The sequence below is a fragment of the Pipistrellus hanaki genome (assembly GCF_964339955.1).
Source record: "Pipistrellus hanaki genome assembly, chromosome: 4".
Classification (NCBI taxonomy): Eukaryota; Metazoa; Chordata; class Mammalia; order Chiroptera; family Vespertilionidae; genus Pipistrellus; species Pipistrellus hanaki.
This window is the reverse complement of record NC_140506.1, coordinates 39,183,404-39,207,306: the sequence shown is the minus strand read 5'-3', so window position 1 is coordinate 39,207,306 and position 23,903 is coordinate 39,183,404. Positions and strand designations below refer to the sequence as shown.

Below are 23,903 nucleotides of genomic sequence, written 5' to 3'. Positions count from 1 at the left end.
GATGACTCTCAGTAATCTTAATTCCACCATGGCCACTAGCTGACACATTTTGTATATTTTGCATCTGTGTGCATGTGCGGGTGTACTACATGTCCATTACTGCACTTATTCTCAAGTGGAATTATCACTTCATGTTTTGCACAAGTATTTGAGCTATTCATGTAATGGGAAAAGTTGCCGTAAATATGTACATAAATATCCCTTCATTTGGCTTATGTTTTCACATTTAATTTTAAAATACAATTTTTCATTTAGTTTCTACCCTTCTTTTCATTTAGTTTTTAGCCTCTGTTTTATTACATATTTAAAAAGTAAAGGAAATTGCCAAAGCCAGTTTGGCTCAGTGGTAGAGTGTCGGTCTGCAGACTGAAAGGTCACGGGTTCAATTCCGGTCAAGGGCATGTACATTGGTTGCGGGCACATCCCCGGTGAGGGGTGTGCAGGAGGCAGCTGGTCAATGTTTCTCTCTCATCGACATTTCTAGCTCTCTATCTCTCTCCCTTCCTCTCTGTAAAAAATCAATAAAAATATATTTATAAAAAAAAAAAAGTAAAGGAAATTGTTCATATGAAGTTAGCATAAATATAGGGTGGGGCAAAAGTAGATTTGCAATTATATATGAAACAGTTTATTCTTGAATTATTATTTTTTAATTATTGTATTAATTTCCATATGAATAACTGTAAACCTACTTTTGCCCCACCCTGTATTTTCTGAATGGTAAACCAAAATATAACAAATGTGGACATCTGTGTATATAATTGAAATAGACATTATGCCTTATGTAAACATCAGGAGTCTGTAATATAAAAGAATTTCTACACATTTAAGGAAAGGCTATGATGAGTGGTTGGCTCTGTGTGGTCAGATAACTAAACTTTAAATACCAAAAAACATTATTAGCAAATAGGTATCAGTGGATAAAAGCTTGGTATTTTATTCCAAATAGGAGAACATATAATGAAAATCTGAAGCAATTATGCAGATAATTTGTCCAAAACTATGCTTATCAACTACATTCATTTTTCTGATGATTCGTCCACATGGTTGCCCCAGCTCACCATTGCCCACGTGAAGATTCTGATGTAGGTTCTGCACACTACTCCCTGGATAAACAAGAATATAAGTGAAATAAGTCATACATAGAAAGAAAAATACTGTATGTTCCCTCTTATATGTGGAATCTTTTTTAAATTCCTCAAAAAACAAGCTCATAGATACAGAGAACAGGTTGGTAGATACAAGAGGCAGAGGTGGGATGGGAGAAATGGGCCGACTGTCTGGATTTTTTATTATTTTATTTTAAATATATCAAAAAAATTAAAGAATATAGGAGGGGAAATTCTATAATTTAGATTAAGAATTCATTCCTAAATATCAATTAAATATATAAATCATGCCAGAGTTGCAGGTTTGATTCCCAGTGGGGGGCATGCAGGAGGTAGCTGATCAATGATTATTTCCCATTGATGTTTTTCTCTTCCTCTCCCTTCCTCTCTGGAATCAATAAAAATATATTTAATAAATAAAAGGATTATTAAAAAACACCTATACACAAAAGATTTATAGAATTGGAAAACTAGGAACGGAACTTAACCAAAAGAAATTTGTGAAAAATACTAAGTAATTTTTGCCTTGAGCAGAGAGAGTATATATATGTGTGTGCAAATAGTGATTTATTACTATATTTAAACTTTCAAGCTCTTTCGAACAAATGCTTTCTTATTTCATATATTGGATTTAGATTTTACCATTTAAAAGATAAAAATCAAGACATCCCTTAATTACTTGACCACTAATTTTTGTTTTCAATAGTTTATTAAAAGAGTATGTGGAATATTTTTCCTAACTCTTAATTATAAGACAAACCAGTCAGAGATGTAAAAGAACTAAGTGGTTTCTGAGAATGTTTTTATGTAGAACTGTTTTCAACTGGAAAACATAGTCTACACAATTCTGGAATGCAAACACAGATTTATAAGATTTGTTTCCCACTAGAGAAGCTTTATTCTCCTGAGATAGTTAGCTAATGCATTGAGATTTGAAGGTAGATGTGGGAGGTTTCCTTTGACCTTTACATCCAGAAGAGATGAGGCTAGGGGAGGAGTCTCATTGCCAAGGGCCTGAAAATTTATTTGCAGAACTGGCTCCTCTGTCTTCTTTTGAATGAAATCCATTTGCTTACCCAATCTGAGCACAACACTCTTTTTCCTGGGACTGAAAGTTTGACAACTTCTGTCTGAATCATGGGGACTCTTACTTTTCAAGCATGTTTAAGCCAAAGCACAAATTAAGGTGGTGGGATGGGGACTGGCACATAAAAAAAGGGACTAAAAAAGAAGTCTGTTTTCCTTTCACGATGAAGTGCACATGGAAAATACTCTTACAGGTCGGTGAAGGAATTAGTGACCTAATCATGCATTATCTTGGTCAACTGAAGCCTAACTTGTTCAATAAGAAATTCACATAATTTTTTACAGTATTGTTTTTTGTTAAATACCATGGGACAGGATTGTAAGGATGACAAACTCAGTCAGCAATTGCCTCACAAGGGCTAAGGAAAATTCTATCAGTATATTAGCCAAGGTAAAGGAGCAAATTTACACTGTAAGAGGCACCATTTCCCCTCACTTCCTGAATGAGATTAGCAATCTAAATAAATAATACAGCCCTAGCATGTTTAGCTCAGTGGACAGAGCGTTAGCTCATGGATTGAAGGATCCAGAGTTCAATTCCTGTTCAGGGCACATGCCTTGGTTGCAGGTTCAATCCCCAGCCCCTGTTGGTATGCATGCAGAAGGCAACCAATTGATGTGTGTCTCTCTCACATCAGTGTTTCTCTGTGTGTGTCTCTCCCTATCCTTTCCACTCTCTCTAAAAATCAATGGGGGGGGGGGGGGGGCGGAGGGGAATCGGGTGAGGATTAACAACAACAAAAAGTCATATTTCGAGAGGTAACAGCAACATAACTTTTAAAGGGTTTATTAAAATAACATTCAGAAGACTGAGTAATTCCTGAACTCTTATTAAAACCACAAAGAGGGGGGGAAATGAGGAACATTTGTAATATGAACAATAAAGATTTATTTTAAAAAAACAAAAAAAATTTATGAGTTTCATAAAGGACTGATATCTGTTAGTGATGATCTGATAATATATACCTAGTCCAGTAGCTGAACAGTTGTTTTTTATTTATTGTATTTTCTAACTGTAAGAGAAAAGCAAAGCCAATATGACACTGTATACACACAAAAAAGTGGTCACCATGGGCCATACTGCCAGTGAGATGGTAGGTAAGCATATCTTTTTCTGGTCAAGAGAAAATAAAAGAAATAGCACTCTGCATGCTTCAGTCTACAAGATGAATTTCCCTAGAAAGAGCCCAATGAAAATGGCCACAATTACAGCAAGAAGGAAAGGAAAAGGCCTGGCAACATCATCTCCGAGGGATGCAGTGGAGGTGGATCCAGGTTCATCCAAGGCTGCTACCTTTCTGAGCCTTAAGCCTTCATCTCAGATGTCTGTTTTCTTCTGCTAGCTTCATCATTTCTCCCTGAAGTCCTTCACACTCTTCTATGAGCTTCCCAGTTTCAGTGTCATGAGTAAAACTTTGTGGCTTTGGTGTGAGTCCACCTGATTTAGATGCATTCAGAGGAACAGCTTTGCCAGGTCCCAGGTCATCCAATGTATCGTTTTCATTGGGCATTTCAAAAATATCTCAATTTAGAATCCAGTAACTCATCGGGTTTTGCCTCTTTCCACACCGCTTCCATATCTGAAATGTTTAGTGGAGCAAAACTTGTCTGCGCCATAAACTTGTATTTATTCTTTTCGCTGGGAGCAGAGTCCAAAGGCGGTAGCATTCCTGAAGCAGTCACAGTCACCCCGGGTCAGGAATCCCACTCTTGGGCCTCACCAGCACTGAAAAGGTGCTGTAGTCTTCGCTTGGAAGCATACTTTTCTATATGATGGATTTCACAACTTAAGATTTGTAGTGACTACATTTGTGAAGTGGAGGTCTGTGGGAGGGGCGAGGGGCAGGATCTGCTCCGGCTTCACCATGGCCCGGAGGTGGACACCATCAGAGCCAGCTGGCTGGCGATGGGGACCACGGCAGCGGCAGCGCAGCTGAACTCTGGGGAGGCCAGTCCATGGCTCCAGCACCCAGACGCTTGCAGCTATGTCGCTGAGTCAGCAGCTCCGGATCCAATCTCACAGCTGACTCAACTACACACTAGCCGCCGAGGCCACAACACTGCAGCCCTCTGTGCCCCACCTGACTATGTGCAGCCGGGAGCCCACAGCCAAAATTCACATAATTTTTGTGAGTTAAATTGCCTTAAATTTTCTCTTTCTTCCCCTTTCCTCCCCCCAATTCTCTAGAGAGAATTTGGAAGTCCTGTTATCTCTAGTACCTACAATTCATCTTTGTAGTTAAGGTACTATTTAGAATTATTAAAAAGTTAATGTGCCTTCATAAGTATCTACTAGCTTAAAAGAATTAATGTTATTCTTGAAACACCTACTTTATTCCTCAAGGAATAACTTAAGCACTGGGAAGAACACAGTCCAATCTTTTGAGAAACATTGTTAAGACAAAAAGGACTCAAAACAGCAAGTCAATACAGATCTTAAGCTCCTGTGGAAAGTAGTAATGGCATCTCACAACTTCTGGGGGGGGGGGGTTTGTTTGTTTGTTTTTTTACTTTTTTTGCAACTTTATCAAGATGTAAAAATTAACTTTTTACATCTTGATAAAAGAATTCATTTATCCAATAAAAGCAGTATTCCAAGATAATTTGCTTTGGGGAAAACTATACTGGGTGTCGTTACCATAAGACCCATCGTTCATCCAATCAATTTAGCAGTAATCTTTCTCAATCTGTTCCTGCTGGTACCCCTCCCCAGTGGTCCCTGGAGTCCTATTGTGGGAGCACTGTTAGTAAACACTTACGGCTGTGTCAGCAGAAGGTGATTCCTCCAGTCAATATAGCTCATGTCAGCAGCTCCTTAGACTGAACCGCACCACTGCTCCCCCTGTACCTACTCCGCCTTCTCTGTCAGTTCCCATAAACAACCGCAAAACTTGTAAGCTAATTGTTAACTTTACTTCCAACTTCTAATTCTTTATTAAAATGTTTTTAGGAATTTATAGTTCATGTTGTGTTAGCTTGGTTTTGTTTGGGGGATTTTTTTTTTTTAACTTCACTATCTGGGTTTTAGCAGCTTTTAAGAAAAGAAACAAAGAGGTTTATAACTAATCCCATATAATATAGAGCTAATATGCTAATTAGACCAAACAGCCAAACAACCTTCCAGACGACCTTTCAGACGACCTTTTGGATGAAGCAGGGGCTGCCAAGGCCAGCTGAGGCTGGGAGGGGCTGCGAGGGGCTGCGAGGGGCCGCGAGGGGCTGGGAGGGCTGGCTGGGGCTGCAAGGACAAATTTTGTGCATCAGGCCTCTCGTAGAAAATAAGAGCTCAGCAATGAGCTGACTGTATTTTGTTTATTAAACATGATTACTGGCTTCTAGTGATACATGTTAAGCATGTCATTAGGTAAGCATATGATTCTTGAAGGTCCTGAGTTTGTTCTGCTTCTTTATGCTACATATATAACACTGAGACAAATGTCTATTAATATTTTATAAATGAGCTTTGTTCAAGTATTATAAATGTGTAGTATCATATTTAGTGTAAAGAACACAACAAAAGACCTACCCTTTTAGAAAAAAATTTAGTATATATATATAGCTATAGACACTATGCTGTATATTAGATATCCAGAACTTATTCATCTTTGGTACTCAAAACTTTATGCCCTTTGAACATCACGTCCTCATTATCTGCTCTGCCCAACCACTGGCAATCAACATAATACTCTTTGTTTCTATGGATTTGACTGTTTTAGATTCCACACATAATTAAAACAATACAGAATTTGTCTTTCTGTCTCTGGCTTGTTTTACTTAGCATAACGTCCAGGTTCATCCATGTTGTTGCAAATGCCAGGATTTCCTCTTTTTTAAGACTGAATAATGGTCATTATATGTATGTACCACATTTTCCTTACCTATTTATTCATGAATAGACACTTAGGTTACTTTTATATCTTAGCTATTGTGAATAATGCTTGAGTGAATATGCAAGTGCAAGTGTCTCTTTGAGATCCTGATTTCAACTCCCATGGATAATACCCTGATGATATGGTAGTTCTATTTTTAATTTTAATTTATGGTTGTTCTATTTAACCTCAATACTGTTTTCCGTAATTCTTTACCAATTTACATTCTCATCAACAGTATATAAGGGTTTCCTTCTCTCCACATTTTTGTCAACAATCATCTTTTGATTTTTTAATAAGTGTTATCCTACTATCTCATTATAGTTTTGATGTGCATTTTCCTGATGAAAAAATGATATTGAATACCTTTTCATATACCTTTTGTTTATTGTATGTCTTCTTTGAAAACATAATTATTCAGGTTCTTTGCTCACTTTCTAATTGGGTTATCAGTACTTTTGTTATTGAGTTGTAGGAGTTCCTTTTATATTTTGGATATTAACACCTTATCAGATACAATATGGTTTGAAAATATTTTGTCCCATTCCATAGGTTGCTTTTTTATTTTGTTGATTATTATTTTTTTGCTATGGAGAAGCTCTTTAGCTTGAAATAACCTCAATTATCTTGCTTTTATTACTGTTTGACCCCAAACTGAAAAATTGAGATATATTTCCTAATGAGAAATATGTATAATTTCTAACAAAATACAAACTAATGAAAAAAGCAATTCAAATATTGCCTTTCAAAGTTTTATTAGTTTTGCTTATTGTTATATTTAATCTTTAAAAATTAAGAAATAAAAGACCTCTTATTAGCAGTTTAGATAGTATAACAGAGTGACAGACCACTGTATCATCACTCAGAATAGGGCCAATCCTGCTGTCACTATACAACTCTAAACACATTATTTATGTTCTCTCTGACCCTCAGTTTGTTCACCTCTAAAATAATAATATTAAGTTGAAAAATGTCTAAGCACTATAAATTTCTCAAAGAAGTAACAATGATAAAATATATCTTCTTAATTATATCACATTTTGATAATCCTACAAATAATGCTATATCTAGCACTGTTGATGTCAAAATAAGACCTTGTTAATAGTTAGAAAATTGTATTGAAGTAGAGAAATAATCTGAAAATAATTTTTAAATCTTTTTTTTTCTCTTCCAGTAAGAACAAATTTGGGGACCTGATTTTTCTGAAAACTAACCACTATTTTTTAGTTCACTTGCCTATGTTAACAGTCAGTTCTCATTGAAAATACCAGAGAAATAGTCTAATATCAATCTTCTCAGATAATTTTAGATTCTTAAAGAAAGAAAAAATAATTTAAAAAAAAAAAGAGGTGATGAGAGTTGAAGGTGATGTGATTAAATATATCCCCTGCCCAATCAATTAAACCCATTCACATATTTAACAAGAATAAAAAATATTTGCCTACATTTTATAGTTCTAACTTCTGTCCTCTTGTCTACATTCTGAACTTTTATTAAATCTAAGCTCTAAAACTCTGACATGGTAACTAATAATATTTTAAGAACTGAGGTATTAAAGTATAAAAATTTATTTTTATGAAGTCATCTTCTGTAAAGGTTGTCCATATACCTTTTCATTCATTTGCTGAGATCTTTAAATTCCACTTGAGGGAAGAAAGCTACCACAATAATACACTGATGTAGCAATGAGATTTTAGTATCTGATGTTTAGAATATGAATGTAGAAGCCATATTGATGAAAAAAATCTTGCAGGAAAGCAAATATAATGAAAAATCTTAATTAAAATGGCCAAAGTCTTAATAAGCCATACAATGGTTAACATCAGAGTAAACAGAATCATATATTTTGGAGGGAGGGGAAGAGAAAGAGGAGACAGTTGCCAGATTATATGGGAGATTTTGGAAATAAATCCTTTGACAGACACTTTTTAAAGTCTTAATTCATCATTCTATGATTTGTTGGGGATCTTTTTCTCTAGTTGATGTACTATTTGTCCTGAATTAGACTACAATTAATTGGATGCACTCTATATATCTGCACAGATTCAACAAATGTACATATATATGTTGTTTTTGTACTCGGATTCACAGTTGTGTATAGTTTTGTATTTGGCTATGTTTTTGGAATTGTGCTAGAGGTTTTTTTGTATAATTTAAATTGTTTGAAACAGAAAAAAAATCTTTATGTTGAACCCATAAGTCTTTATTGGGGAAGACTTCTTAAAAAGGCTAACTTATATTTTTTAAGTTGCACCATTGTCCATACATATGCATTTGCCTTTTACAGTGGTACTGTGTCTTGCATTTTGAGGTACATTTTAGAATAAAGTTTCATTTTGCAAACAACATTTTGATAAACTATGCTGAATTTCTGAAGTTATAGTTGTTTAGTAAAACAAACTGTAAGGATGAAATTAATTTCAGATTGACTATAAAATAAGAGTATAATTATAATAACATAAAATATAATAAATAAAATAGTACAATATACCTAGAAAAGTACAATCATGATCTCAAGCATTAGGTTGACTCTGCAGTCAGATTTCTCAGATTCAATTCTAATTTGGACAAGGTACTTGTCCAAAGTCACATAGTGGAAAATGGTAGAACCAGGAGTTGAATCTCAGAAATAAGTTTGGGCTTATTTTCTCAAATATAAAATGAAAACTATTAATAGTACCTATACCAATTCTGTGACAATTACATGAAATGATGCATATAAATCACTTTATATAATGCCTGGCACACATAACAATAAATGTTGCTATAATTACTAATAATAACAAAATAATTAATCTATTATAATTGGAAAGATTACAAGGAAAACAGTTCTTAGATTGATTCTATTATGTGAGTAAAAATTTAGTGTTTATTTTAAAATGCCAAAATATACATCATATTTTTCTTAAAACAAACTGTTAAGTTTCTTTTTCCAATTTGAAAAATATTAAAGTTTTGCTCTATTTCAGTCAACAAGGTACACTGGCTGACTAAAAACTTGAAACTTTAAGTATTCTACTGCATACCAAATTATTTCCCAGGAGTACTGTCTTCCTTTTTTTCATGTTCTATTTCCTGACTCAGGAGATACTTGGAAATTAGGACAGTATTTGTAATGGTGGTGCATAGCAGCTAGGTAAAATTCTCATCCAAACAGCACCAGCCCATCAACAGAACAGATATGTATAATAATAAATTGAGTTTTCTATTTTGCCAACTTCCTATTTTGTCATTATAAATGTATTTACTTATTTATTTATTTATTTATTTATTTATTTTGGATGGGAGGACAGAATAGAGTTTATTTAACAATTTGCTCACGTACTTATAATCTTAAATATTTAGATGTGTGTGTGGGCCTCCATTTGGACTTTTGCTCTAAGATCCACAATTTTTAGGGACAGGTTTGCAATGAAGAACATATTCTCTTCATTGAATATGTCCTCCGCTGGATCCTATACTGCATAATACAATAGATTACCCCAAACTCAGAGGAGAAGGTCACCGTAGGTTATTGTACAGCTGTGTTTAGCTGTGGAAACCTAAAACTCTTGGCCACTGGGTTGATTTGATCCCCCACAGGATTCTTCCTCCTAATCAAATCTGTCTACAAGTGGGATATCCCCTGGGAAAAGATTCCGCAAAGATTTGCATGCTGAAGTATTTGTTTTGAATATTTTTTTTATTTATTTATGAGAGGAAGGGGGGGAGAGAGAGAGAGAGAGAGAGAGAGAGAGAGAGAGAGAGAGAGAAAGAGAGAAAGAGAGAAATATAGATGAGAGAGAAACCTTGATGGGCTACCTCCTGCACACCCCCTTACTGTAGATTGAGCATGCAAACTAGATATGTGTCCTGACCAGGAATCACAACAGGGAACTCCTGCCCCAGCCGGTGTGGCTCAGTGGATAGAGCATTGCCCCTATGGACTGAAGGGTCCCGGGTTTGATTCTGGTCAAGGACATGTACCTTGGTTGCAGGCTCAATCTCCAGCCCTGGTCAGGGTGTGTGTGGGAGGCAACCAATCAACCAATCGATATGTCTCTCTCATATTGATGTTTCTCTCTGTATCTCCCCCTCCCTTCCATTCTCTCTAAAAATCAATGGAAAAATATCCTCAGGTGAGGATTAACAAAACAAAACAAAAGACATTTGTGTTTATTAGTTCCAACATTTTTCTGACCTACAAAATACGACCATCTAATGTAAAGTTATTTTTAATTAAATATAAATATTGTTAAAATGTATTAAGGGAATCAATCACACAGCAGAAAATAATTCTTTTTTAAAAATATATCTTTATTTATTTCAGAGAGGAAGAGTGAGGAAAAGAGAGAGAGAAACATCAATGATAAGGAAGAGTCATTGATCATCTGCCTCCTAAGTGCCCCCCACTGGGGATCAAGCCCACAACCCAGGCATATGTCCTTATCAGGAATCAAACCGCGACCTCTTGGTTCATATAATGCTCAACCACTGAACCATAGTCTTCCCATGCCTTATATGAGTCATTGGTAATTTTTAAAATGTATCTAGCTTCTATTCTCCATTCCTAATTAGAACTCACTTTCCTTTTAAGGAATAAGTTCTCTCCCTCTGTGTTTAATCTTAGAAGATAATGCCAGCCACCTATCTCATCTCTGCTGACACTGAGAGGAACAGATCTCACCCCTCCCTGTGTCCTTCCCTTCCCCGGCCCTAGGGTCATGGGTAGACGTATTATTTAAGCTCAGCCAAGTAGATGCTCTCTCCCGGGACTTTCCATCTTGACCAAGTTCCAGGAGGAAGGGGGGAGCAGGGACTGGACCATACCAGAATCTTCATAAGCAACTTTTGCTGTGCTCCCCAGCCCTGCAGCATAATCTTTGCTCCTTCCCACGGCCTGCCTTTTCATATCCAGTCAATTCTGGGAGCCCTAACGCAGTACTCTTTGCTTAAGATGCTTGGGTCCTGCTGCTTAATTGACAGAGTGGTGAAGACTGTCTGGGGATGGCCCGGTGGAGGAGAGCCTCCCCGCTGGATCCCCAGGGTACTGTGTACTGTACCTTTTTTACCCCCTTCCCTCAGCACACTCCTGGTTTGTTCATCTGTCCTCCCCACCAGACTAAGAGTTCCCTGAGAACAGGAGCCCTCCCTTATGCTTAGCCCAGTGTCTGGTCAACTCAGGACTAGACTTGCAAAACAATTTGTGTTGAATAATTAGATTAATTAATCTTTTTGAAGAAAAGAAAATCATGCTTGTATTAAACAATTATAAAATTTAAGACAGGATATTATCATGCTCAGTCATAAAGGCTTTTTACAAAATGTCAAACTGTCAGAAAGAATGCTTTCAGGCTGTTTTATGAGGAGTTACTGCGCATTCTTTGAGGATCTATATACCTGTCAGAACTAATCTTGTTTCATCCCCAGAATGTAATCTGACGGTCTCTTCAGGGCAGATTGATGCTTTCTATTGGGGATAAATATTACCCATTTGTCACCAGGAAATTCCTCTTCCTGAATTAAAGAATCAAATTCCCCGGATTCATTGTAGCTTGCCAGCACCACTCCCGGGAACCACGCCCTGGCTCAGTGTCCCTGGGGGTACAGCACTGCTCTGTGGGTGCCGACCTGCTGCTCTGCCATGTGAGACCTGTGCCCTTCACTCACATAAACCACAGGCTCGGCCTCGCTGCATGCAGGTCATGGCCAAGTCTATTGTAGTACCTCTGTGGGTGGGCACACTTGTGAATAAAATAAGAAACCACGGATCCATAGAAATAAAAATAAATGAATGAACAAATCAAAAAATTTATTAAGGAATGGATATTTACATAATTCCAATGAACCTGCACACAAAATGTTTCTTAACTACGAATAGGGCAATTTCCAGGAGAAAAACTTGGAGACACCATTTTAATGAAATGACCAAAATGAACATCATCAAAAACGGGACATTTCACACTGTGCACCACTAGGTAAGATGCACAGCATCATCCTTAACATCCCTGCCGGAGATGCATAAACTTAATCTAGCTATGATAAGATAGCAGGCAAACCCAAGCTGAGAAATAGCTGGCCTGTAACCTTCAAAGGGGCAAGGTTATGAAAATGAAGACTGGTTCCAGATTGACAAAAACAGAGGTTGGGAATGGAAGAAAGAAAAAAGAAAACAGAAGGGAAAAACTACAAACCAAAATCAAAAATGCAAATATAAAAAATCCTTGTCATGGGCTATGATCTAGCATTCCCTTAAAGTACTTCTTTCATGAATTGCGTATGAAAGTCTTTCTACATGAAATACTTTAAATTTCCTAACCCTCTGCCTGGGATTCGCCTCCTAAAATGAGAAGGCTCCCAGCGGCCTCTGATGTGCAGAGCAGTGAAGGACCCAGGCTCTCGGTGCCTTGCCTGCATCCCTCCAGCGCTCACCATCCCAGCATCCATCACCAGCTGACAGCGTCCTAATGTCCTACTGAGGCGAAGCTCTGCCGCAGAGCCCGCTTTCCCGTCCCAGATAAACTGCTTGCTTTCAGATTCCTGTTGGAGGGTCTGTTTCTGGCGGAAGCACTTTGTTCTCTTTCCTTATACTTCATGCTTCTTGCTCTCAGTTTCCCCAAAGCCCGATCACTGCCTTGCAGTGGGACTCGGGGCAAACACTTCGTTTTCTCTTCTCCAGAATGAGGAGGTCAGACTGTCCGGCTTCCTTCCCACTCCAACATTCTGAAGATGTTCTCATTATCATACTTGCCACACGCGTCCCAATCAGCTTTCCTGCGTCGTGCATGACCTTTAAAAATCAAGCTGGCTTCACATTCTGCTCATCTTCAAAAGATGTCTCTAAACAGAAACAGAAAATGGGAGCCTTTTCTTCAAACATAATAGCAAAAAATGACATTTTCATTGTGCAGGAGAAAAAGAGACCATTCAGAAGACATAAGAATGGTGGTTGTAGGCTGAGGCTATTAAAATGAAAATCAGTGTGAAACCAACAAAAGATATGAAACCATAATCAAAAGACATGTAAATAGGAGATAATACAAATGGGAAAACACAATAGTGAGTTTGTGTACTGTGTCTGCTTTTTTATCAAACATCCCTAACATACAGATACAGATACAAGCTGTCCCCTTCCAGATAATCACTTTGGAAAGCCAACTTCTCACACCTGTGCTTAAAATATTTTTTTTAATTCCTCAAGTTTAACAGAAACCAAGTATATGAGCATATACGTAATACTGCCACTTTGTCAGTGGTTTAAACCCAAATAATACAACTCAACCTAAACACAAATTCTATTTTCAGTAACTTAATAAATTTCCTAAAATATTAATAAATGAAATTCATGCATGGAACCATCAGTTTATTGGTGTATAACTCTCTAATCACAGTGACATACAACAGTAAGTAATGTCTCCTTCACGAGTCTGTTTGTCTGCTCAGTGGCTCAGCTTCAGGCTGCGAATCTGCAGGTTGGCTAGAATCGCTCTGCAAAATGGGAACTCAGCCTGGCACCCAGATGCTGATGGGCGGCTATTTAGGCACATAATCTCCTCATGGCAGAGGTCAGACATTCCCAAGAACATGTGGTGCCTGGAAGGGCTTGGCTTGGAACTGACACATTTTTACTTCCCCACTCTCCATTCCAAAGTAAGTTACGTGGCCAAGCACAACCTGCATAAATGCCTCCCATGGAGTTCACAGAAAATGGAGTCGATATTCACCGAACAATAATCTAATCTGCCAAAATACTATTAAGAACTCTAACGGTGTTTTCCAAAGAGGAGGGTCAAAAGAGATTGGAATAATAACATTGTCACTGAAATAATTATATAACTGCATGAGACGACCATCTTGGCGGCCTAAACTTTCGTTTGTTTGCTTAGAAAGGTTATTTTTGTGCTTTTTATAAAAGACAAACTTCATACTTGCCTAACTGACTGCATCTAATTCTTATGCTGATATGGGATGGAAACCTACTCAGAGAGGATTTTGAAGATGATCAAGTTTTTTTTGTTGGAAAAAAAAATCTTTAACAGGTCAAGGAAACTTAAGACTCTCCATTCTGATATCTCCAGGTGGGAGCTCAGCAGGCCACCTACACAGGGATGAAAAAGCCCCAGTGTTTTGTGTCCATTGGTTGTGCTTATATGCATGTACACAAGTCCTTCGGTTGATCTCTTATCTCCCCCAGATCTTCCTCCCCTCCCCACTGCAAATTGACAGTCTGCTTGTTGCTTTACTGTCTCTATATCTATCTTTTGGTTCATCAGTTTATAATGTTCTTTATTATCCATAAATGAGTGAGGTCGTGTGGTATTTCTCTTTCATTGATTGGCTTATTTCACTCAGCATGATGCTGGGAGGGAGGGTATGTATGGGAGGGAAGGAGAGGGGCAAAAAAAAATCAATAAAATATATTAAAATAAAATAAAATAAATAAAAATTTAAAAAAATTAAAAAAAAAACTTAAAAAAAAGAAAAAGAAAAGAAAAAGCACAGCCATCCGCTGGGGTCCATTAGCTTTTGTGGCCAGCTACTTTGGACAGTCAGGAGCCCCGGGCTTAGCTCGGGGCTCTGCTTCCTTCGCTGCTCCTCTTCAGTCAGCTGCATGCCTGGCGTGTTGCTTCAGCTCTCTGGGCATTTATGTCTCTTCACTCATAAATGCTCTCCCAGGGGCAGCGGCCCCTAACAATATGACATCCGTGAACCATACTGCACGCTGGTGGTTTTCTGATGTCACCCCTTCCTTAGTGCGAACTGCTTTGTACAGCCAGTGACTCCCGCTCTAGGAAAAGTGTAGCAGCTTTTATGTGCTAAAGGCTGAGAATGAACACTCTCATCTAATGTTCTAGATTTTGTTTTCCATAAAGAAGATTCTCTTGGGATTTGCTGGTATCATAAATTCTCTAGATTAAAACCAAAAGGTTGCCTTAGTTTAAGTGACTCTGATGTGTCTGCAAAACTCAGGACGTTTGTTTGTTGTTTGTTTGGCAGCAGGGGTAATTTTATAACAAAATGATCGATCAACAACAAAGGGTTATTTGGAACCATTATAATGTTCTTTATTACCCACAAATGAGTGAGATCATGTGGTGTTTTTCTTTCACTGCCTGGCTTATTTCACTTAGCATAATCAATTCTTATCTCTTCATCACCTGTCGGATTCTTCAGGCCTCACTATTTACTCACCACGTAAACAGGCAGGCAGGTGCTGTGAGTTTCCTACATTATCCCATCTAATCCTCTGCGCCCCTCTGCGCTGAGCACTGCTTTCCTCCCTTTCGGGTGGGAAAGCCAGGCTCTCCGCGGCCTTGCCAACTTAGTCTGCCCCCGGATTTAACTTCCGAAACAGGAGAGAGCTCGCCTTCGCCCTCCTCGCGATGTTGGAGCGATATTCCTGGCACCTGAACCTCATTTTCCCGAGCGCCCGGCGTCGGGCGGGCAGGGAGCGGGCCGGGGGCCAGGGCGCGGCTACCGGGTGCCCTTTGGTCTGGGCGGCCGGGCGCTGGCCAGGCGCGCGGCGGGCGGAGGGGCCTCTCTCCCTCCTCTCTCTCCCCGGGGACTCATGGAGCGGCCGGCGCCCCGCGAGGTGCACAGGAGCCAGGCCCTCCAGCAGGCGCCCCGCGAGGTGCACAGGAGCCAGGCCCTCCAGCAGGCGCCCCGCGAGGTGCACATGAGCCAGGCCATCCAGCCGGCGCACGCCAACGCCCGCGGCGAGCTGAGCGCCGGGCAGCTGCTCAAGTGGATCGACACCACCGCCTGCCTGGCAGGTAGGGCGCGGCGGCCAGGCGGGCTGGAAGGGGTCCAGAACGGGGAACGGTGGGGTTGTCCGGGGCCGGAAGGAAGGTAAGGGGAGGGGGAGAGGGGGAGCTCGGGGTACAGAGGAGGGTCCTGGATGGCGGGGTGTCTGGGAAATAGGAGTCGGGCTGGGGTGTGGGGGTGCGGATGGCGGGATGCAGGGTGGCAGGACTAGGGAGGATCCTGGATGATCATGGGGGGTGGGGGGGGAGCCCCCGTCTGGCTCCCCAGCCGCCCCAAGTCCAGGTGTGAGTGAGGAGAGAGGGATGTTTTGACTTGTGAGCCCTGAGCAGCCAGGACCATCATGGTTAATTAAGCCAGTTCATCCAACGCTGGGAATGACCTAGGCCAGTGTTTCCCAACCTTCTCTCAAGATGAGAATCACCTGGTGGAGTTGTTAAACTACAGATTCCTGAATCCTAACTAAGAAGTGCTAAACTAGAATTTTTGGGAACATATAGGTAAAATTGTATACCTATATGTTCTCAAAAGTATACAATTTTGAGAAGTTTGGGAAACACTGACCTAGGCCAATAGTTCTCAAACAGTTTCGTCTTAGGACTCCTTTACCGCACTGTATAAATGAGGGCTCCACAGAATTTGTTTAGGTGGGTTATTTTTATCCATATTGAGCTTATTCGAAAGTTTCAAAACTGAATTCATTGAAAAGGAACAGGAACGAACCCATGACATTTTTTTATAATTTAAAAAAGAACTATATTTTCAACATTCACTTAAAGGAGTAGTATTGGTTATGTTTCTGCACATCGCTTTGCTGTCTGGTGAAAGAAGAGGATTACTCTCTTCTCAGGCCTGTTTCTGCATCCGCTTGTGGCCTAACACACCCTTCTGTGGCCTCTGCTCCATCCTCTGGGCCTGACTTTCCTTTTGCCCTTATATTCTTCTCTTGGCCCCTCCCCTGTGTCACATCTCAGCTTAGATGTCACTTCCTTAGAGAAGTCTTTCCAACCACGTTGACATCACCCATTGGTCAACTTTATCGCAATGTCCTTTCCAACTTAAACCACTGAGGTACGAAATGTCCAACCCTACGGTGGAGAATACATATTTGTAAGACTTTATTTGAACCAAATTTTGTAAGCCAAAATTTCTTCGTTTGTAAAATGGAACCAATCATTGTACCAGCCTCATGTAATGGGCATACTTAAGTTCTTAGTTCAGGGCCTGGCCAATAATAAATGCTTAACAAATGCTATTACCATAGTTCTTTGCTTCTTAGTCCCTAGTGCAATCTAGTATGGTGCTACAGATTTAAATCATTCAAAATTGGTAACATGTTGATGTACATGATAACACTTTATTAGCAAGAATAGTTTTATAAGCTCAACACCCATTTCCCTTGTGTCAGGTAGTGAGAATGAGTGTTATTAGTCAATGTTTTGCAGAATATATCTGCCAGGGCCCATTCGTTTTCTGGAAATCTTAAAGCACTAAAAGGTCAATGACTGTGGCTGGCCCTCTGCCACTGAATAGACTTGGTAAAAGATGGGACTGATTCAGATAAGTCTCTGGGAACTTGACAAAAGTCTGATACACTGAATTAAATTGATGCCACAGTAAGTAGAGGGTGAGCAAAAGTATGTTTACAGTTGTGAATATGTAAAACACAGATTATCCTTATGTTATTCTTTATTAATGATTGCAGTATTTATTTGTATTACAACTGTAAGTCTACTTTTGTTCACCCTGTGTTTATACTCTGATGTTTTTATGTACTCTTCCTCTCACTAAATTGTATAGGTGGGAAGCTCATCTTCCCCATTCCATCACTGAGTTCTGCTGTGGTTAGTTTTCATGTTATGTTCATGTTTAGAAGAACAGTTATTTTCCAACTAGTAAAAACAGAATGTCCAGTTTTACACAGAATTGAATCATAGAGAGGAGTGTTTTAAATACTTAGATTTTCTTACCGCTTATACACTGCAATTAAAGTAACCCACAAAGCATACAAATTCATTATAATTCACTGTTTTCATAATGTGGCACCAGGAGTGAAGTCCCCAAAATGGGGTTAAAAGTTCTTAAAGAGCCAGTGCATTCTGTTTGGGTTTTAAGTGACTGTTCCTCAGAGTCAAATTCTGGCAGAAGCACATGTCCAAAATGTTCCCAAAGAGAATGAAATCTGATATTTTTGTGTAAAGTGAAACCAACAATTAAACTCTCTCAACAAATTAAATGCAGACATAGAACATCGAAATCACTGGAGTTCCTCCCTAACTTCGCTCCACCCTCGTCAGTACTCTCCTCCTGCAATGTAGTTAATACACAGTGAGTTTGGTGTGAACCTACTAGTAAAAAATAACAAACATTCACTAAGTGCCTACTGTGTGTCTCTGGTGTCCAGAGAAGTTCCTCTATGCTTTGGGGTGTGCTCTCAAGGTTTCCCATACCTCAGTGCTTTCGCTGGCTAAGTGGCTTAACTACCTTTAGCTGCTGGTCGTGTGGGATAATGGATACAGCTTTGATGCTTTGTGTTAAAAACCAAAGGAAGGTAGTACCTAGCAAAACTTTCGAAGCTGGCACCAAGTTACTAAAATTGCTATTTGAATAACTTGATATGCTGGGTCCTGGTATCGAATTTTCAATCAAAGAAGGAACTATAGTAATTTTAATGCAGTGGAAATATAACTTCCACAGCAAAGGAGCGGCTATGATTCAGACAATCCAGAGTGTGGGCACAGGAGTCTTATATTGAATGAGAGGATGGATTACTAAAATAAATCCACTTGAATTGTACTCCTTTTCCCCTAGGCTGAAATATTCAAACATTACTAATGCAGCCCATTTTTGCCTATTTTTTTTTTTTAAGCTGAGAAACATGCTGGGGTTTCCTGTGTCACAGCCTCCGTGGATGACATTCAGTTTGAGGAGACAGCCAGGTAAGGGGAACTGCTCTTCCATGCCCTTCTCCTGAGTATATTGGTTCATTGAAAACATGTAAGCTTCATTGTGTTAAGTCAGTAACCAATTTCTTAACAAAATAAATAACATCTGACCCAATGTAAGTCAGTAAAAAAAATTGCAGGACCTACTTTTAATAAACTTTTCTTAACTGTAAATTCAATCCTGATTTTGTTGAGAAATAGCTGCTTGCATTATGTATTTATATGCATTCTGGTCTAAGGCATAGCAGGGTTTCTTGAAGCTGATTCCTAATGGCTCCTTCTTCTGCTAGGAGAATAATTAATGATAATAAGTATCTCTGTGATGGTGAATGGCATCATTAGGTTGTTGGGTAAACATTAATTTATCTGAGTTAAGATGTTTAATTATGAAAAACATTTTATGTATGGGAGTGTGTGTGTGCTTACCATATCTTAATGTAGAAAATTTCAAGATATACAAATATTCAAACATACCCAAAAGATGAGAGAATAGTTCCATGTATCCCCAAAGACCCTTCACCTACCAGTAACTATGACAACGATCAACTCATGGACACTCTGGTTTTATCAATTCCCCTCTAGATTCCCACACACCTGGACTATTTTGATATAATTCCAAGGGATCATCTGTAAAAATTAAAAATTACTGCAAATTCACACTTATTTGGAAATAAAGCACCATTATTAAATTTGGCAATGCCAACAGTACATTGTAATAAAATACCTATTACATACTTTCCATCCTACAATCTGTAACTTAGGCTTAACTAGTAACCTCATCATTGAAATGTTTTTGCCATTTTGTGTTTGCATTATCAGTATATATTTCTAAAAGATAAGGCTCTTTTAGAGAACATGTAATAATAATTACTATACCATTAACAGAAATGGTCATTTCCAATGGTCTCAAATTGTTTGTAATTTAAACAATTCATTTATTGAATCAGGATCCAATATGGTTGATATGTCTTTTAACATATAACTTTCCCTTTGTTCATTTCACTTGCAATTTATTTTGTAAACACACCTGGTCATTTATCTTAAAGAATTTACCACATCTTGCATTTTCTCATTGTATTCCTGTTCAGCATGTATTTCTTATAAACTGATAGTTACGCCTAAAAATTGACCTGACATTTTGGTAAAACCAGTTCCTGTCAAGAGCATATACTGTCTAATGACCATTATTTAGAACCATTATTTTATTAGATATTGGTAAAATAGTAGTATTCTAATTTTATGTTTGTTTGTTTTTTCACTTATCTTCTGAAATATTTGTATAGAGAGACCCTTTATCTCCTTGATTACTTGGCTATCCTGAGGTAAAGTTTGTCCAGGAAAAATAGACTTAATTCTTTCTCTTTATACTATAGTCCCTGTGTACATTCATGCGCCCTTTAACAGTCCGGGAGCCCTCGGGGGATGTCAGACACCGTTAGTGCTCCCACAACCTCCACTACACTCTCTCTCTCATCGGCCCGGCTTGTGTCTGAGCAGTGATTCCTCCCGTGGGAGCACACTGACCACCAGGGGACAGCTCCTGCATTGGGTATCTGTTCCCTGGTGGTCAATGCACGTCATAGTGATTGGTCATCTGCCACTCAGTCAATTTGCATAGTACCCTTTTATTATATAGGATAGTATCATTAGGAGCCCATGATTTTTAACATAATTGATGCATTTCAATTTTGATATTACTATTCTTATGGATGCTCACACTGCCCTGTCTTTGGACAGTGGAAACTTCTTCAGTTTGGCTCTGAATTTTGGACATAACCCCAAAGTTAGAATTCTTTAATAACTTCTTTGCTTTCTGACATGACAAGATGGGCTCATTTTATACATTTTCTCACACAAACTCAGAATCAGAATTTCTTCAAAAGAAATGATAAGTAGAGATCACAATCTGGGCAGGAAACATTCTCATCAATATAGAGTTGGTCATTATGTTTAGGCCTTTTCAGTGAACAAAATTAGGAATTATGTGGTTTTTTTTTTAAAGAGTTTATACTGATAAATCTAATCAATTAGGATTATATGGTTCTACTTAATTTCTTTCATTTTATGTTTGTATAATCTTGGTTGGTTTGGTGGGTTGGTGTGTGTGTGTGTGTGTTTTGTCATCTAAGGATGATCTTTAGACAGAGTGGAAGGGAGGGAGAGAGACAAACAGAGAGAAAAGCAGAGAAACATCATTCAAGAGAAACACATTGATTGGTTGCCTCCCATGCACATCCCAACCTGGGCCAGGAACCTGGGCCCAATCATGTGCCCTTGACAGGGAATCAAACCCATGACCCTCCAGTGCATTGGCTGACATTCTAATCATTGAGTCACACCAGCCATGGCTAGTCTTGGAGTTGTTTTGTTGTTGTTTTTTGTTTTATGTGAAATTCCTTGATCCTTAAAGTCATAAGCAGAATTTACAAAAAAAAGGAAGAGAACAAGTTATTTGTTTCTGGTCTGGGATAGTTCTCTAGGACCATGGGGTAACTGTCACCAGTTTTTAAACCCTAAGTAGTCTTATCCAATGAGATGCCCAGTTCATCTCTCCAACCTAACTGCTTACATTTATCTATTTGGCATTTATTTATTTACATACAAACAAAATTAAGTTAAATAGAACCAGATGCATTGACTAATCTCACATACTAAGTACAAAATATTGATATGTATTTTTATCAGCAAAATTACAAATTAAAGTGGATTCAAACTTATTTGGGAATAGATGAAAGCACCTATTATTACATTTAGAAATGCCAGGGGTACAGTGTAATGCCATGTTCTTTCCAATCCTAAATTCTGTAACTTATGCTTAACTAATAACCTCATCATTGAAATATGGTTTTGCCAATTTGCATTTGTATTATCAAAAAGGATTTGTGGTCACTAAGTTGATAAAAAGTGAACTTGTATTTTTTATATGCCACCTGCACTATAAAAAAAGAAAATTAAAAGCAATATATAGGGAACCATATAATTGAATTGTAAGCCATATTAGATATTTTTTAAATTCACAAATATGTATTGCTTATATGAAAAGTACTACTTGTGCTCAATAGGATATGCGAATGATAATGGCACAATTCCGGAGTGTGGCAGTTGTTCAGTCTGGTGAGAGTCAGATAAATACATAATCATCAGAATAGAAAGTATAATAGGTACATGCCTAGGATGAGATATAAACTCAGTTCTTTGGGGTAGTTAAAAAGTGCACTTTGACTGGGAAATCAGTGGAGTATCATGACAGAGGTAGCATTAAATGTAGGCCTCAAATGGCATATAAATTTTCATCAATAATAATGTGGAGTAAATGGATCCCCTTGCAGCACTGAGGGCCCCTGTAAACTTAGTAAAGCTGATCAGTTTTAAGGCCAGCTTGTTTGTATAGTTCATTTACTTAGTTGTTAACTAATATTTTAAAATAAATATCAATTGCATTGGTTGCGTTGATGTGTTTGTTTTGGTTTCTCTTAAGAAAACAGCTGCCATATTGTCAAAGTATCTGTTGCAGATTTGGAAGTAGTTTTGCACACAATCTTTGCCAAGGCCCTTTGCTGTTTAAATAGAGATAGTTGGCTAACGTATGTGTGGTTCACAGTGATTGGCATCTGTTTTTAGTGCGGTCTTTTCTATGTTATCATTAACCTGAATTTTTCACGCACAAACATCATGAGTGTGATAAGGTGAAACTGCTCTATGGCACGTGTATTTAACTAAACCTTTACGCCTGGAACGAGCTATGCTCGGATTACTGAGATCCTTTCTTGCTGTTGTTGTTTATTAGAGTTGGACAAGTTATAACAATCAAAGCAAAGGTCACTAGAGCCTTCAGCACAAGCATGGAGGTAAGAGCCCCTTTCCTTACTTCGGCGGTTGGTGCTAATACTGAAATTAGAAAGTGCTTATCACATAATTCCACCTTTTTAAAAAAACGGTGCAAACTGTAAATGCAATATGGTAATTTTGTGTGCATGTATACACAGACTCAGACATTTCATATTTCATATGTGAATAAATAATATACATTTTATATTTCACATATATATATATGTAACTGGAAGAAAATCTGAGCAGTGGGATTACTGTTACTGATATTTCCTCTGGATAGTTAGATTCCAATTTTATTATTTATTTATTTTTATATTTACCAACTTTTCCATGGCAAATATGTATCTTTCTGTAATCAGGGGGGAAAGTTATTTTCCCAACTCTATAGAACATTATTAAAACAAGAGTATTGCTTAAGAATGGATTAAAATGCTAGTTTCATTGAAAAACCAAAAGAGAAAGAATGGTGATGAGCGTAACTGAATTTGGAGTGCTGCAATCCCATCTGTTGTCTGGATGGCTGAATGCTTATTTTCTTTTCATTTTAGATCAGCATCAAGATCATAGTGCAGGACACGTTCACTGGCATTGAGAAACTTGTTAGTGTGGCCTTCTCTACGTTTGTAGCCAAACCAGTTGGAAAAGAAAAGGTAAATCTTGCCAAAACCGATTTGGCTCAGTGGATAGAGCGTCGGTCTGCGGACTAAAAGGTCCCAGGTTCGATTCCAGTCAAGGGCATGTACATTGTTTGTGGGCACATCCCCAGTAGGGGGTGTGCAAGAGGCAACTGGTCAATGTTTCTCTCTCATCGACGTTTCTAGCTCTCTATCCCTCTCCCTTCTTCTCTGTGAAAAATCAATAAAAAATATTTTAAAAAAAAAAAAAAAAAAGGTAAATCTTCTTAGGAAAAAGACATTCATCTTAGCATGAGAAATGCTTTCCCAAGATTTGTTATTCATCAATATTTATCATAAAAGATCAGTCTGTGGTAATGTTATAGTATTAAGTACCTTAGAGAAAAGATGTAGCCAGTTTGTGAAAGAGGGGAAAATACTGTGTTTTAAATTATCTAAAGGTCATATCAGTTTCTCAAAAAAAATATTGCTTCCTGGTTTAGTTCTTTTCTTTTGGGGTTATATAACTCCCAGTTGAGTTAAAATATCTTTTTTATTTCAGCAAGAACAATTTAGTGAGCACTTGCATGTTTTGGTCCAATCACTTCTTTATACCTGAAGGAAGGATGTCAAAGTTGCTGAGTTATTGAAGTTTAAAAATAAGCTTCAGGGCATATGGGGTAAAAACGCCCTTAAAGGAAGTATTTT

General features: G+C 38.2%; 1 protein-coding gene and 1 pseudogene across 3 annotated transcripts in view; one reads left to right on the top strand and one right to left on the bottom strand.

The window, feature by feature from the left end:
- Window positions 1–3,228: 3,228 nt before the first annotated feature.
- Window positions 3,229–4,673, bottom strand: LOC311621790 (vesicle-associated membrane protein-associated protein A-like; annotated as a pseudogene). The gene has a single exon. The product of its transcript is annotated as a vesicle-associated membrane protein-associated protein A-like (transcript).
- A 10,870-nt stretch (window positions 4,674–15,543) lies between these two features.
- Window positions 15,544–23,903, top strand: part of ACOT12 (acyl-CoA thioesterase 12) — a 32,679-nt gene continuing 24,319 nt past the window's right edge. The window contains exons 1-5 of one of the 2 annotated variants that reach the window (XM_084881308.1): window positions 15,544–15,674; window positions 15,714–15,816; window positions 18,675–18,744; window positions 22,538–22,598; window positions 23,130–23,231. In XM_084881308.1, the coding sequence (XP_084737434.1) occupies window positions 15,612–15,674; window positions 15,714–15,816; window positions 18,675–18,744; window positions 22,538–22,598; window positions 23,130–23,231 (399 nt within the window). In that variant the 5' untranslated portion in view covers window positions 15,544–15,611. Of the gene's footprint in view, window positions 15,817–18,674; window positions 18,745–22,537; window positions 22,599–23,129; window positions 23,232–23,903 lie in introns of both variants that reach the window. The other variant, XM_084881309.1, reaches the window with a different exon arrangement.